The following is a 17752-nucleotide window of genomic DNA, read 5'->3' as shown; positions in this document are numbered from 1 at the left end:
TTCTAATTTTTTTTCAAAGTTTTTAACTTCTTTGCTATTGTTTTGAATTTCCTCTCGTAGCTCAGAGTAGTTTGATCGTCTGAAGCCTTCTCTCAACTCATCAAAGTCATCCTCCATCCAGCTTTGTTCCGTTGCTGGTGAGGAACTGCGTTCTTTTGGAGGACGAGAGGTGCTCTGTTTTTTAGAGTTTCCAGTTTTTGTGCTCTGTTTTTTCCCCATCTTTGTGGTTTTATCTACTTTTTGTCTTTGATGATGGTGATGTACAGATGGGTTTTTGGTGTGGATGTCCTTTTTGTTTGTTAGTTTTCCTTCTACCAGACAGGACCCTCAGCTGCAGGTCTGTTGGAGTTTGCTAGAGGTCCACTCCAGACCCTGTTTGGCTGGGTGTCAGCAGAGGTGGCTGCAGAACAGCGGATTTTCGTGAGACCACAAATTCAGCTGTCTGATAGTTCCTCTGAAAGTTTTGTCTCAGAGGAGTACTCGGTTGAATGAGGTGTCAGTCTGTCCCTACTGGGGGGGTGCCTCCCATTTAGGCTGCTCAGGGGTGAGGGACCCACTTCAGGAGGCAGTCTGTCCGTTCTCAGATCTCCAGCTGCATGCTGGGGGAACCACTACTCTCTTCAAAGCTGTCAGTCAGACAGGGACATTTAAGGCTGTGGAGGTTCTTGCTGAGTTTTTGTTTGTCTGTGCCCTGCCCCCAGAGGTGGAGCCTACAGAGGCAGGCAGGCCTCCTTGAGCTGTGGTGGGCTCCACCCAGTTCGAGCTTCCTGGCTGCTTTGTTTACCTAAGCAAGCCTGGGCAATGGCGGGCGCCCCTCCCCCAGCCTCGTTGCCGCCTTGCAGCTTGATCTCAGACTGCTGTGCTAGCAATCAGCGAGACTCCGTGGGCATAGAACCCTCCGAGCCAGGTGCGGGACACAATCTCCTAGTGTGCCGTTTTCCAGGCCCGTTGGAAAAGCGCAGTATTAGGATGGGACTGACCGGATATTCCAGGTGCCGTCTGTTTCCCCTTTCTTTGACTAGGAAAGGGAACTCCCTGACCCCTTGCGCTTTCCGAGTGAGGCAATGCCTCGCCCTGCTTCGGCTCGCGCACAGTGCGCTTCACCGACTGTCCTGCACCCACTGTTAGGCACTCCCTAGTGAGATGAAACCGGTACCTCAAGCAGAATTGCAGAAATCACCCGTCTTCTGTGTCGCTGGGGCTGGGAGCTGGAGACGGGAGCTGTTCCTATTCGGCCATCTTGGCTCCACCCTCCAAAAATCAAGAGTGTTTCTATACACTAACAATGAACTATGTGAAAAATAAACTAAGAAAATAATCCCATTTACAATAGCATCAAAAAGTACTTAGGAGTAAATTTACCCAAGGAGGTGTAAGATCTCTACAATGAAAATGGAAATACATTGATGAAATAAATTGAAAAAGACACAAGTAAATAGAAAGGTACCTATGTTTTTAAATTGGAAGAATTAATATTGTTGAAATGTCTATACTACACAAATCAATCTACAGATTCATTGCAATGCTCCTCAAATTTTCGATGGCATTTTTCAGATACATGGAAAAAAGTTCTAAAGTTCATATGGAATCACAAAAGATGCCATATAGACAAAGCAATCTGGAGTAGAGAGAATGAAAGTGGAGGCATCACACTACCTGGCTTCAAAATGACTTACAAAGACATAGTAATCAAAAGAACATGGTACTGGAATAAAAATAGACACATAGACCAGTCAAAAAGAATAGAGAGCCCAGAAATAAATCCACACATTTATGATCAACTGATTTTTGACAAAGATGCCAGGAATACACAATGGAGAAAGGAGAGTCTCTTCAATAAATGTTCTTGGGAAAATTGGATATCCACACACAAAAGAAAGAAATTGGACCTTATCTCATTCCATATACAAAAATAATTTAAAGTTGATTAAAACTTAAATATAAGACCTGAAACTGTAAAACTAATAGAATAAAACACAGGGAAAAACATCCATGACATTGGTCTTTGCAATGATGTCTTTAGATGTGACTCCAGAAACAGCAAAAGTAGCAACAGCAAAAATAGACAAATGAGATTGCATCAAACTAAAAACTTCTGCATAGTAAAGCAAACAATTAACAGAGTGAAGACACAACACATAGACTGAGAGAGAATATTTGCAAATCATACATTTGATAAGCAAATAATATCCAAAATATATAAGGAACTCAACTCAATGGCAAGAAAACGAATATCTCCATTAAAGACTGACAAAAACCTGAGTAAACATTTTTTGAAAGAAGATGTACAAATGGCTAACAGATATCTCAAAAACTGTTCAACATCACTAATCATCATGGAAATGCAACTAAAAACTATAAACAAATATCATCTTATCACTGTTAGAATGACTAGTATCAAAAAGATAAAAGACAACACCTGTTAGAATAACAATTATCAAAAAGATGAAATGTTAACAAGTGTTGGCCAAGATGTGGAGCAAAGAGAACAATTGTACACTGTTGGTGAGAATATTAATTAGTACGGCCATTATGGAAGACAGTATGGAGGTTTCTCAAAACACTAAAAATAGAATTACCATATGCTCTAGCAATCCTGCTTCTGGTGCAAATCTCAAGTAATTGAAATCAGTGTATTGAAGAGATATCTGCACTCCCAGGTTCATTGCAGCATTATTCACAATAGCTAAGATATGGAATCAACCAAGGTGTCCATCAGTGTTTGAATGAAGAAAGAAAATGTGACACTTATACACAATATAATACATACAGACTTTGAAAGGAAGAAAATTCTGTCATTTGTGACAACATAAATGTTTGGAAGACATTATTATAAGTATATTTAGCCAGTCACAGAAAGACAAAAACTGCATAATCTTATTTATATGTGAAATTTTTATAAAGTCCAACTCACAGAAGCAAAGTAAAACTGTGGTTTCTGGGCACTGGGTGTAAAAAAAATGGGGAGATGTTGGTCCAAGTTCAAACTTTAAGTTACAATATGACTAAGTTCTGGGGATCTCATGTACAGCATGAGTGTTAATTAAATTGATTGCAGTTATTGTTACACAATGTATACATATATCAAATCATTGCATTACACATCTTGAATAGATACAATATTTATTTGCCAATTAAATATTTTAAAAGAGAAAAAATCTTCATACTTAAAAAGTTCACCCTGTGTTTAAAAAAAGAGAAGAGAATAAAGAAAACCTGAAGTTCAAAGTATCATTTGTTTTGTTCAAGGCAAAACGTGCTGCAGAATTTTAGAAGAAGGATGGATGATTGTCTGCTATAGTGGTCGGTAAAAATTTCATGCAAGAAGTTAGTGATTATCCACAGTTAACAGAAAAGGCATTCCAGGTTGGAATAAGAAGATGTACAGAGGCAAAGAGAAAGGAACAGTGAGGTTGGTTGGAACGAAGTTTCACTTACGAGAGAACAAAGTGTGGTATCTGTCATCTTCTTTTCATGTAACGTCTTTGTATGATTTTGGCATCAGAGGAATTCTGGCCAAGAGTCATTTAAGAAGTATTCCTTTTCTAATGTTGGTGGTTAGTGTTACAAACTCCCCTCTAAGTGCTGCTTTACTGGGTTTCCACCAATTTTTGATTCGTTGTGTTTTCCTCTTCTATCCATTAAAAATAATTTCTCTAGTTATTTTTGTTCCTTTTTTCACTCATAGATTATTTAGAATTAAATTATTTATTTTAAAACTATTTAGGAATTTTCCAGAAAGCTTTCTATTTATCACTGGTTTCTCATTTAGGTACATTGAGTTAGAGAACATACTTTCCATGGCTTGAATTCTTTTAAATTTTTGAGGCTTTTTATTGAGAGAAAATATAATCTATTTTGGCTACTATTCTAAGTGCATTTTAAAACAATGTGTTTTCTGCTATTCATTGAAGTGTTCTATAAATGATAATGTTTGTTTTGATAGTGTTGTCTAAGTCTTTTATATCAATACTGATCTTTTATTGACTTGTTCTATTAATTTTCAGAGAACAATGTTGAAATCTCCAACTCTAGTTGTGGATTTATTTATTTCTCATTACATTTCTATCAGTATTTGCTTCATATATTTGGAAGCTCTGCTATTAGGTGCATAAATGCTTAGGATTGTTGTGTCTTCTTGATAAATTGGTTCCTCTATTAATATGGAATTACCATCGTTATCCCTGGTTATTTTCTTTGTTGTAGCATTTAATTAGTCTGATGTTAAGACAGCTGTGCCAGCTCTCCTTCAGTTAGTTTTAGTAAGGCTTATCTTTTCCCATCCTTTTAACTTTAACTTATTTGTCCCTTAATATTTAAAGTAAGTTTCTTTTAGAAGGTATGTTTTTGATCTTGCTTTATTCATACTAATATAAATTTTACATTTTAATTGGAGGTATATAGAACATTTTCATTTAGAGTGATTATTGATATGCTTGCACATAAATCTACAGTCTTTCTGTTGTTTCCTTTTGTCTCATTAGTTATTTTTTCACTTTTGCTTCTTTTTCTCATTTTTTGAATAAGTTTTTGGTTGAAAGTTGCTCTTTGGGAGTGTTAAATTTTTTAACACTTCTGGCTTGCTGGGTGGTGGAAAAGTAGTGGGAAGATGATCCTCAGATAAAGAAATGTAGCTGGCATCAAGAAAATTGGCTACTGTGCACTGAAATGATAAGGGTGAGGCACAGGGTTTGCCACATTAACTGTTGTAAGAAAGGGAAGCAGTACGTAGACTACACTTTTAGGAGTGCCTGAAATGTAACTAATATCTGACTTTCCTTTTCTTTTGTCTATTATGTGTTTTACTTTTGATTCCTGGGGGTACATGTGCAGGTTTGTTAAAAGGTATATTGCATGACCCTGAGGTTTGGAAGATGATTGAACCTGTCAGACAGTGATATAATTTGAGTGTCTGTCTCCTCCAAATCTGATGGTGAATATGATTCCCCATGTTGGAGGTGGGGCCTTGCAGAAGATACTGCAAGGGTTGATCCCTCATGAATGGCTGGGTTCTGTCCTCATGGTTAGTTAAAGAGTGAGTTTTCACAATATCTGATTGTTTAAAAGTGTGTGACTCTTCCCCCACATCTCCTGCTCCTACTTATGCTATGTGACATTGACTACATTCCCTTTACCTTCTGCCGTGATTGTGAGCTCCAGAGTCCTCACTAGAATCAGATGCTGGTGCCATGCTTCTTGTACAGCCTGCAGAACTGTGAGACAATTAAATCTCTTTTTTTTTGTTTATAACTTGCCTAGCCTCAAGTATTTATAGCGGTGCAAAAATGGACTAACATAACCAAGAAGTGAAGACAGTACCCAATAGGTGATTTTTCAGCCCTTGACCTCCTCCCTTCCTCCTCCTTGTATTTTCCAGTGTCTATTTTTCCTGTCTTTATGTCAATGTGTACTCAATGTTTGGGTTGCACTTAGAAGTGAGAACATACGGTATTTGCTTTTCTGTTATTTTCTTTAGGAAAATGGCCTCCTGCTGCATCCATGTTACTGCAAAGAACATAATTTTATTCTTATTTATGGATGGATAATATTTAATGGTGCATATATGTCATATTTTCTTTATCCAATCCACCATTGATGGGCACCTAGGTTGATGCCATATTTTTGCACTTGTGAATAGTGCTGTGATGAACATACAGGTGGAGGTGTCTGTTTGGTAGAAAAACTTGTATTCCTTCAGGTAGATACCTACTAATGGGATAGCTGGTTCAACACAGTCCTTTGAGAAACCACCAAACTGCTCTCCACCATGCAGGAACTAATTTACATTCCCACCAATAGCACATAAGCATTTTCTTTCTTCTATAACTTGGCCAACATTTTTTTTTTGACTTTTTAACAAAAGCTTTTCTGACTGGTGTGAGATGGTGTCTCATGTAGTTTTGATTTGCATTTCCTTGATGATTAGTGATGATAAGCACTTTTTTCATATGTATGTTGGCTGCATGGTTTTCTTCTTATGAGAAGTGTCTGTTCATGTTCTTTGCCCACTTTGTAATGAGATTTATTTTTTGCTTGCTGATTTTTAAAAGTTGCTTATACATTCTGGACATTAGGCCTTTGTCAGATGCATAGTTTGTAAATATTTTCTCCCATTCTGTAGGTTGCCTGTTTATTCTGCTGATAGTTTCTTTTGCTGTGCAGAAGCTGTTTAGTTTAGTTAGGTCTCACTTGCCAATTGTTGTTTTTGTTGCAGTTGCTTTTGGGGACTTAGTCAAACATTCTTTGCCAAGGTTCATGTCAAGAAGAGTATTTCCAGGTTTTCTCTAAGATTTTAATAGTTTGAGGTTTTAAACTGAAGTCTTTAATCCATCTTATATTAATTTTTGTACGTCGTTAAAGATAGGGGCCCAGTTTCATTCTTTTGTATATGGCTAGCCAGTTATCCCATCACCATTTGTTGAACAGAGAGTTCTTTCTCTATTGCTTATGTTTTTTTTTTACTTTGTTGAAGATCAGATGGGTGTAGCCGTGCAGCTTTATTGCTAGCTTCTTTATTCTGTTTCATTGGTCTATGTGTCTATTTTTGTGTGAGTACCATGCTATTTTGGTTACTGTAGCTTTGGGGTATAATTTGAAGTCGGGTAATGTCATTCCCCTAGCTTTGTTCTTTTTGCTTAGGACTGCTTTGGCTATTTGGCTTGTTTTATGATTCCATATGAATTGTTAATTTGTTTTTCAAGTTCTGTGAAAAATGTCATTGGTAGTTTGATAGAAATAGCATTGAATCTGTAAATTGCTTTGGACAATATGATAATTTTAATAATATTGATTCTTCCAATCCATGAGCATGGAATTTTTTCCATTTGTGTCGTCTCTGATTGCTTTGTGCAGTGTTTTTTATTTCTTCTTGTAGACATCTTTCATCTTTTGTTTAGATCTATTCCTAGGTATGTTATTCTTTTTGTAGATATTGTTTAAAAGGTATTATGCTCTTGATTTGGTTCTTAGTTTGAACATTATTAGTGTATAGAAATGCTAATGATTTTTGTACATTGATTTTGTATACTGAAAGTTTACTAAAGTGGTTTATCAGTTTAAGGAGCCTCTTGGCATAGTCTTTAGGGTTTTCTGGGGATTCAATCATATTACCCATGAAAAGAGGTAGTTTGATTTCCTCTTTTCCTATTTGAATGCCTTTTATTTACTTCTCTTGCCTCATTGCTTTGGCTAGGACTTATAGTATGATGTTGCATAGGATGGTAAGAGTGGGCATCCTTGTCCTGTTCCAGTTCTCAAGGGAGTGCTTCCAGTTTTTGTCCATTCTGTGTGATGTGGACTATGGGTTTATCATAAGTGGCTCTTAAGAGACGTTCTTTTAATGCCTAGTCTCTTGAGAGCTCTTATCATGAAGAGTTTTGATTTTCATGGAGTGCTTTTTCTGCATCTATTGAGATGATCATATAGTTTATTTTTAATTCTGTTTATGTGGTGAATCACACTTATTCATTTGCATATGTTTAACCAAACTTGCATCACAGAAATAAAGCCTACTTGGTCATGGTGAATTAACTTTTTAATGCATTGGTGGATTTGGTTTGCTAATGTTTTGTTGAGGACTTTTTTGCCTATGTTGACCATGAATATAAGCCTGTAGTACTCTTTCTTTATTGTGTCTCCACCAGATTTTGGTATTGGGTAATGTTGGCTTCATAGAATAACTTAAAGAAGAATCCCTCTTTCTTAGTTTTTATGCCATAGTTTCAGTAGGATTGATATCATCTCTTCTTTGTATGTCAGGTAGAAATTGGCTGTGAATCCATCTCATCCAGGGCTTTTATTTGTTGCTAGTTTTTTTTTTATTATTTTTGATTCATTTTAGAACTTGTTATTGGTCTGTTCAGGGATTCAATTACTACTTGGTTTAAGCTTGGGAATTTGTGTATTTCTAGAAATTCTTTTATTTCCTCTAGATTTTCTAATTTGTGTATACAGAGGTGCTCATAGTAGTCTCTGAGGAGTTTTGTATTTCTGTGGGATTGGTTGTAATGTCATCTTTGTTGTTTCTGATTGTACTTTTTTGGATTTTCCTTTTTTTCCCTTTGTTAATCTAGCTAGTAGTTTATTAGTGTTGTTTATTCTTTCAAAAAGCCAACTTTTGGTTTCATTGATCTTTTCTGTGGATTTTTACGTCTCAATTTTGTAGGTTTCTGTTTTGACTTTAGTTATTTGTTTTCTTCTGCTATCTTTGGGGTTTGATTTTTCTTGTTTTTCTAGTTCCTACAGGTATGATGTTAAATTATTAATTTGATATCTTTCTAACTTCTTGATGCAGGCATTTAGCACTATAAACTTTCCTCTTAACACTGCTTTAACTGCATCCCAGAGATTTTCGTATGTTGTGTCTCTGTTTTCATTAATTTCAAAGGTTGAAATTTTGAAATTTTGAAATTAATGAAATTTATTATACATAATAATAATAATACAGAATAATAATAATACAGAATAATAATACGGAATTTTTAAAATTTCTGTATCAATTTTTTTGTTTATCCCAAAGTCATTGAGGAGTAAGTTGTTTAATTTACATGTAATTGTGTGGTGTTGAGAAATCTTCTTGGTATTGATTTATGTTTTTTTTCACTGTGGTCCAAGAGTATGACTGATGTGATTTTGAATCTTTTGGAATTTATTGAGACTTGCTTTAAGGCTGAGCATGTGGTTAATCTTACAGTATGTTCCATGTGAAGTTGAGAAGAATGTATATTCTGTGGTTGTTATGTGTTGTATTGTGTGGTTTTCTGTTAGGTCCAATGATTCAAGTGTTTAATTTAAGTCCAGGGTTTCTTTGTTAGGTTTCTGCCTCATGCATCTAACACTGTTAGTGAGGTGTTAAAGATCTCATTTTTATTTTGTAGCTAAGTTCTTCAAAGGTCTACAAGTACTTATTTTATGAATCTGGGTACTCCAATGTTGGGTGTGTATATATTTATGATAGTTAAGTCTTCTTGTTGAATTGAACCCTTTATCATTATATAATGCCTTTCTTTGTCCTTTGTTGTGGGAAGTCAGGGACCCTGAATGGAGGGACCAGCTGAAGCCATGGCAGAATAACATAAATTGTGAAGATTTCATGGACATTTATCACTTCCCCAATCAATACTCTTATAATTTCCTATGCCTGTCTTTACTTTAATCTCTTAATCTGATCATCTTTGTAAGCTGAGGATGTATGTCACCTCAGAATCCTGTGATGATTACATTATCTGTACAAATTGTTTGTAAAACATGTGTGTTTGAAAGATATGAAATCTGAGCATCCTAAAAAAGAACAGGATAACAGTGATTTTTGGGAACAAGGGAGATAACCATGAGGTCTGACTGCCTGCAGGGCTGGGCAGAATACAGTCATATTTCTTTTCTTGCAGAAAGCGAATAGGAGAAATATCACCAAATTTTCTTCCTAGCAAGGAATAACCCTGGGAAAGGAATGCATTCCCAGGGGTAGGTCTATTGATGGCCACTCTGGGAGTGTCTGTCTTATGCGACTGAAGATAAGGGATGAAATATGCCCTGGTCTCCTGCAGTGCCCTCAGGCATATGAGGATTGGGAAATTCCAGCCTGGTAAATTCTAGTCAGACCAGTTGTCTGCTCTCAAACCTTGTTTCCTGTTAAGATGTTTATCAAGACAATACATGCCCAGTGGGGATATGGAACCTCATCAGAAATTCTAATTTTGCCCTGGCCTTGTGATCTTGCTCTGCCCTTCTGCCTTTGTGATCTTTTATTGCCCTTTGAAGCATGTGATCATTGTGACTTACTCCCTGTTTGTACTCCCCTCCCCTTTTGAAATCCCTAATAAAAACTTGTTGGTTTCGCAGCTCAAGGGGCATCACGGAAACTGCCAATATGTGATGTCACCCCCGGAGGCACAGCTGTGAAATTTCTCTCTTGTACTCTTTCTCTTTATTTCTCAGACTGGCCAACACTTAGGGAATATAGAAAAGAACCTCCATTGAAATACTGGGGGCTGTTTCCACTGATAGTCCTTTTACACTATTGTTGTTTTAAAGACTCCTTTAAGTGATTTAAGAAGAGTAATCTCTGCTCTTTTTTGTTTTCTATTTGCATAATAGATCTTTCTCCATCCCTTTACTTTGAGCCTGTTGGTGTCATTACATGTGAGATGGGTCTCTTGAAAACTGTTCATAGTTAGGTTTTGTTTTTTCTAACTTGTCACTCTGCCAAGCAGTGCATTTCAATCATTTACATTGAAGTTTAATATTGATATGTGAGATTTTAATCATGTCATTGTGTTGTTAGCTGCTTGCTTTGTAAACTCAATTGTGTACCCGCTATAAATACATTGGGTGTGTTTTTGTGGTAGCAGATATTGTTCTATTGTTTCTATATTTAGAACTCCCTTAAGGACCTCTTGTAAGGCTAGTCTAGTGGTAACAAATTTCTTTAGTGTTTGTTCATCTGGAAGAATTTTATTACTCTTTTGCTTATGAAGCTTAGTTTGGTGAAATATGAAATTCTTGGTTGGAATTTCTTTTCTTTAAGGATGCTAAAAATAGACCCCCAATTTCTTCTGGCTTATAAGATTTCTACTGAAAAGTATGTTGTTAGCCTAATGGGGCTCTTTTTTTGTAAGTGACCTGACCCCTTTCGTTTTTTCTTTTTTTAGCTGCCTTTGAGATTTTTTGTCTTCCATGTTAACTTTGGAGAGCACGATGACTATGTGTGTTGGGGATGGTCATTTTTATAGCATCTTGCAGTGGCTCTCTTCTGAGTTTCTTGAATTTGCATGCCAACCACTATAGCACTTGGGAAATTTTGTGAGGCCTGTATCTTCCCACATGTTTTCCAAGTTGCTTACTCTTTGTCCTTATTTCTCAAGAATGCCAGTGAATCCTATATTTGGTCTCATTACATAATCCCATATTTCTCAGAGTTTTTAAAAAAAATTTATTCTTTTATTCATCTTTTTTTTTGTCTGACCGTGTTAATTTGAATGAATGGTTTTGAGCTCTGAGATTCTTTCCTCAGCTTGGTCTATTCCATTGTTAATACTTCCAACTGTACTATAAAATTCTTATAGTGAGTTTTTCAATTTTGGAAGTTCTGTTTGGGTCTTTCTTAAAATGACTATGCCATCTTTAATTCTCAAAACATGATATAGTTTGAACATTTGTCCTGCCCAAATCTCACGTTAGATTACAACCCCTAATTTGGAGATGGGGCCTGGTGAAAGGTGATTAGATTATGGCGGCAGATACCTCGTGGCTTTGTTCTTTTTTAATAATAGTGAGTGAGGATTCATGAGACCTGGTCATTTAAAAGTGTATGGCAGCTCCCTACTGCCCAACTCTCTCTCTCTCTCTGTCTTGCTCCTGACTTCTCCATGTGAAATGACTGCTCCTGCTTCACTTTCTGTCATTAATAAAATTTCCCTGAGGCCTCCCCAGAAGCAGATGTATAGCCTGCAAAACCATGAAAATATGAACCATTTAAACCTCTTTTCTTGTAAATTATCCTGTCTCAAGTATTTCTTTATAGCAATTAAAGAATGACCTAATACAGAAAGTTGGTACTGAAAAGTAGGGCACTGTGATAACAATATCTGAAAATGTGGAAGTCACTTTGGAAGTGGGAAGAGCTGAGAGGAAGACAGGAAGTTGAAGGAAAGTTGGAAACTTCCTAGAGACTGGTTAAATGTTTGTGATCAAAATGCTGATAGTAATATGGGCAATGAAGTCCAGGTTGAGGAGAAATGATATGAGGATAGAAATGAGGAACTTATTGGGAACTGGAGCAAAGATCACACGTGTTATGCCTTAGCAAAGAGCTTGGCTGCATTCTTCGTATGCCCTAGGGATATGTGGAAGTTTGGGCTTGAGAGTGATGCAGGTGAAAACAATTTCTAGAAGTGTTCAAGAAGTGATATGGCTTCTTCTAACAGCCTATGCTCAGATGCAGGAGCAAAAAACTAAAATGGAACTTATAATTAAAAGGGAAGCAGAACATTAATGTTTGGAAAATTTGCAGCCCGGTCATGTGGCAGAGAAAGAAAAAGCTTTTGGGAAGAGGAATCCAGGCAGGCTGTGGAGCAACCAGTTGCTAGAGATATTTGCATAACTAAAAGGGAGCCAAGTGCTACTATACAAGATAACAGGGAAAAGGCCGGAAAGGCATCTCAGAAACTTTGGCAATAGTCCCTTCCATCACAGCCCAGAGACTAAGGAGGAAAGAATGTTTTAATGGGAATGGTCAAGGGCCCCACTGCCCTGCAAAGCCTCAGGACACTGTTCTCTGCATTCTGGCTACTGCAACTCCAGCTCTAGCCAGAGCTCAAAGGGACCCAGGTACAGCTTGGGTTGCCACATTGGGGAATGCAAGCCATAAGCCTTGGTGGCTTCCATGTGGTGTTAAACTTTAAGGTGAACATAATGTAAGAGTAAAGAACAGTTGGTAGTCTCCACCTAGATTTCAGAGGATTTATAGGAAGCCTGGGTGCCCAGGCAGAAGCCTTCAACAGGGATGGAGCCCTCATAGGAAACATCTACTAGGGCAGTGCCAAGAGAAAATGTGGGATTGGAGCCCCACACAAAATCCCCAATGGGGCACTGCCTAGTGGAGCTGTGAGAAGTGGGCCACAGTCCTCTAGACCCTTGAATGGTAGATACACCAGGAGCTTGCATATTGCACCTGAAAAAGCCACAGTCATTCAACTCCAACCCCCGAAAGCAACTGTGGGGACTGAACCTTACAAAGCAACAGGGGTAGAGTTGCCCAAGACCTGGAAGCTCACTCCTTGCAGCAGTGTGCCCTGGATGTTGGAAATGCTTCTTTTGTATTTCAGATGTTTAGAGCAGAGCTCTGGGTTGTAGGAGATTTGCAGGGTGAGAATCCAGCCAGCAAACTACCTCATCCCAGCTTGTGCTTACTCCTCAATGCATCATTTTCCACTGATGGAAAAGTGGTCTCTCTTTGGCAAGGAGAATCCTAAAGGGGCACACACACACACACACACACACACACAAACACATGAGCATACACACACACATACAGAGTGTTCTTGGGAATCCTCTCTTTAAGATACAATAAAGAGATACTGCTTTGCCCCAATGCTACTGATACCAGTTTAATTTTGTCCCTTCAGGTGTAAGCTCTTGAGGTTTAAGTTCTTTGGGGACCTGACTCTAAATTACTGAAAACTCCTTAAAAATGTCCCTTATTTTGTGCAGTATGTGAATGAATATGTGTGTCAAAAAGTATCTCTTTAACCTAGGCTCATCAATATGAGGGACTTGTCTTCCTCATCAGGTACCTGGAAATTAATGCTTCTTGAAAATGGTTACCACCATGGAGGGAGCTGCATCTTCCATTCTTACTAATAGACAATGATCATTTGCTTTGAAGAAGTTAAAGGAGATACATAAAGAAGTGAGTAAACTGCATTTGGAAAACATAAACTTTTTGGTAGAGGCAACCTTTGGTAGCAGAACCTCAGGATTAGTTTGAACTTTGGGAACGTGACCTTCCACCTCACTTTCTCTATAGAGAGCAGACGTTGGCATTTTGTTCACATCTTTGTGGAATGAAACAACTGAATTCCCTGTTTTTTAAAAATAATATGGAGATATTGTTAGTAACAATGTTTTATGTTCTTAAAAGTTGCTAAGAGAGATTTTAAGTGTTCTCCCAGCAAAAAATGATAAATATGTGAGGTAATGCATATGTTAATTAGCCTGATTTAGCCATTTTACAATGGATACAAATTTCAAAACATCATGTTGTACCTAAGAAATAGAAACAATTTTATTTTTAAATTAAAAATAAAATAATTATATAAAATAAAATGATTCTGTAAAATAATAAAAGAGAAAGGCACTGTAATGTTCATGAAGAATTCTAAGACCACGGAATGTTAGATATTGAAAGGCATACAGAACATCCTCTTTATTTTATAGAAAACTCAAAATGACTTACAATCAAGTAAATAAATAAGTAGTATTTGGACTAAAACTAGAATCAGTCTGTACACCTCTTATCCCCACACACCAATCTTGACATATTTGAATATGGATAAACAGAAACACTTCTGCAATGGAGAATACTCTTAATGTAAGCCTAAAATTGTCCTTGTGACTGCTGAAAATACATTCCACAATAGCATGAAGCAAACAATCATGATAATGATAGAATTATCATAAATCAGATAGATGCAGTGACTATTTATTAACTGTTTGAGAGTATATACTGAGTTTCATATATTAATTAGTATTTAATTCAAGAACGGTATGCTGTTTGTATTTTATCCACACAGGACATTAATTGAAGTGATGATGTTGTATAAACCAGGTTCTTTTTTCATAAATCATCCTACATGATTGTCTTCTTCTACAAATTTTAAGCAGTTTTATTTGTTATTTCTTGATAAATGTGTCACAAACATAGTATTTTCTTGAAGGTTTTCCCTGTATAAAGTATTAAGCATTTGACATTTCACATATTATTACTATAATTGATATTGCTTCACAGACTTCAAGATAAGTGCCTTAAAAATATTTACATAAAATATAGGAAAGCATGTAAAATAATTATGTGTTACTTTAGCTCAGCAGATCTTAATTTTCTACATAATTTCCATCACAAGTTTCTGTACAACATTTGTCAGATCACTTGATCTCAAAGGCAGGGAAGATCTCTCAATTCCTCCCACAGCATCATCTTCCTTTATTGGAATTACATGGTTGAGAGAAATTTCTAGCCCCTACCCTTCCTTTTCAATCTATCATCTTATATTCTTGATTCCTGATGCCTCTTTTGACCTCAGATCTGTCATAGGTCTGAGGGCAGGTCTTTATAAACATGAACATCTAAAATTTATTTTTACTAATTTTCAATAAGCAACCTTTTTGTTAAGTGTATTATCATTTCCACATCATTATATAAGGGAGAATAGGGAAGAGAGTGATAAACACACTTGTGAATTATGCTTTAATAACATTAGGATGTTACTAATCATTTAAAAAGAATGAGAACTCCCCTGCTTATCTTTTTCCTGACATCTAATGTTAGGATCCGAATATCTCATTGGTTTTTTTTTTTGGGTGAATGCTCTGATTGCAGACTTTATTATTTTTTTTAGATTTTTTCTAAGTATTTTTTAAATTTTATTATTATTATACTTTAAGTTTTAGGGTACATGTGCACAACATGCAGGTTTGTTACATATGTATACATGTGCCATGTTGGTGTGCTGCACCCATTAACTCGTCATTTAGCATTAGGTATATCTCCTAATGCTATCCCTCCCCCCTCCCCCCACCCCACAACAGGCCCCAGTGTGTGATGTTCCCCTTCCTGTGTCCATGTGTTCTCATTGTTCAATTCCCACCTATGAGTGAGAACATGTGGTGTTTGGCTTTTTGTCCTTGCGATAGTTTGCTGAGAATGATGGTTTCCAATTTCATCCATGTCCCTACAAAGGACATGAACTCATCATTTTTTATGGCTGCATAGTATTCCATGGTGTATATGTGTCACATTTTCTTCATCCAGTCTATCATTGCTGGACATTTGGATTGGTTCCAAGTCTCTGCTATTGTGAACAGCGCTGCAATAAACATATGTGTGCATGTGTCTTTATAGCAGCATGATTTGTAGTCCTTTGGGTATATATCCAGTAATGGGATGGCTGGGTCAAATGGTATTTCTAGTTTCAGATCCCTGAGGAATCGCCACACTGACTTCCACAATGGTTGAACTAGATTACAGTCCCACCAACAGTGTAAAAGTGTTCCTATTTCTCCACATCCTCTCCAGAACCTGTTGTTTCCTGAATTTTTAATGATGGCCATTCTAACTGGTGTGAGATGGCATCTCATTGTGGTTTTGATTTGCAATTCTCTGATGGCCAGTGATGATGAGCATTTTTTCATGTGTTTTTTTGGCTGCATAAATGTCTTCTTTTGAGAAGTGTCTGTTCATATCCTTCACTTTACATCTTTAGGGTATTCCTAAGTGGGTTTATTATCTCATTATATGGTGACATGGAATATGGAGAGTAAAATCATTCTCATTTCAAACATAATTTTATAATCTGAGGTCATTTGAGGTCATATAGTTGGATGACTATTTATTTTCTATTTTTTAGAGACAGGATCTCACTCTGTCACACAAGCTGGAGTGCAGTGGTGGGATCATAGCTCACAGCAACCTTGAACACATGGGCTCAAGTGTTGATCCTCCTTCCTCAGCCTCCTGAGTAGCTGGGACTACAGATGTGAGCCACAACTGGATGGCTCTTGGTGGGAGGGTGCACGGGATCCAAAGAGGTAAAGAGTAAATTGTTCACTTTTACACAGGATCTTTGCACAACTGCTCACATCTAGTATCTAGGAGTATCTCCCAGACCAACACTATTTCACAATTGTCTCTTATAACCCTGTTTAAAATAATCTATCATTAGCTTCAAATACTATTTGTAGCTATTAATCATTGATTTCCTTTGTAATAAAAATAATTCCTCTTTCTTATGACAGATTACAATGAACCAATGGAACCAATGGAAGATAAGAACCAGACAGTAGTGACTGAATTTCTCTTATTGGGCCTCACAGATCATTCCTATCAGAAGATTGTTTTCTTCTTCATGTTTCTCTTTGTTTATCTTATCACCCTGGGAGGTAACTTGGGGATGATCACTCTCATATGGATTGATCCCAGACTCCACACTCCTATGTACTTTTTTCTTAGGCACTTGTCCTTTGTAGATATTTGTTCCTCTTCTTCTGTTGCCCCTAAGATGCTGTGTAATATCTTTGCAGAGAAAAAAGGCATCACTTTTCTGGGTTGTGCTGCACAGATGTGGTTCTTTGGTCTCTTTGAGGCAACTGAGTGTTTTCTCCTGGCTGCCATGGCATATGACCGGTATGTGGCCATGTGCAAGCCCTTGTTGTATACGGTCATTATGTCTCAGCAGGTCTGTATGCAGCTGGTGGTAGGGCCTTATGCCATGGCTCTTATAAGCACCACGACTCATACAATTTTCACTTTTTGCTTACCCTTTTGTGGTTCAAATATTATCAATCACTTTTTCTGTGATATTTTTCCACTGCTTTCCCTAGTATGTGCAGACACCTGGGTGAATAAATTTGTGCTGTTTGTCTTGGCTGGAGCTATAGGAGTACTCAGTGGTCTGATCATCATGGTCTCCTATATTTGCATCCTGATGACCGTCTTGAAGATCCAGACTGCTGATGGGAAGCAAAAAGCTTTCTCCACCTGTTTTTCTCACCTTGCAGCTGTCTCCATCCTGTATGGGACTGTTTTCTTGATTTATGTTCGGCCAAGTTCAAGTTCCTCCCTAGGTATCAATAAAGTGATTTCTCTATTTTACACTGTGGTAATCCCCATGGTTAACCCCCTTATTTACAGCTTGAGGAATAAGGAGGTGAAAGATGCATTCAGAAGAAAATTTGAAAGGAAAAAATTTATTATAGGTAGGTAAAAGAGAATTCTATTTGTGTTGCAGCATAGATGTTGGTGCAAAATATGTAGTAAAAACAAAACTGGACTGAGAACCAGAAGCTGCATGTGAGTACTGATTCTGAAAGGTCATAGATTATTTAAAAATGGATAAGCTTTAAAATATTTTTCTGCCTCAGTCTTATTTTCTGTGACATAATGAGAATCTCAAAATAATATAGAGATGGACTGAGAATATAAATATAAAAATAAACTAGAAGAAAATGTAAGTGAACATCTGAAAAATCTTGAGTG

General features: G+C 37.0%; 1 protein-coding gene across 1 annotated transcript; it reads left to right on the top strand.

Moving 5' to 3' along the window:
• Window positions 1-16535: 16535 nt before the first annotated feature.
• On the top strand, window positions 16536-17480 carry LOC129490097 (olfactory receptor 5G3). Its single transcript, XM_055293572.1, has one exon. The coding sequence runs from the start codon at window positions 16536-16538 to the stop codon at window positions 17478-17480; it is 945 nt and encodes a 314-aa protein (XP_055149547.1).
• The last annotated feature ends 272 nt before the right edge of the window (window positions 17481-17752 follow it).

The sequence above is a fragment of the Symphalangus syndactylus genome, chromosome 1 (assembly GCF_028878055.3).
Source record: "Symphalangus syndactylus isolate Jambi chromosome 1, NHGRI_mSymSyn1-v2.1_pri, whole genome shotgun sequence".
NCBI classification, from domain to species: Eukaryota; Metazoa; Chordata; class Mammalia; order Primates; family Hylobatidae; genus Symphalangus; species Symphalangus syndactylus.
Note: the sequence above shows the minus strand (reverse complement) of the source record. Positions and strands in the feature narration are given on the sequence as shown.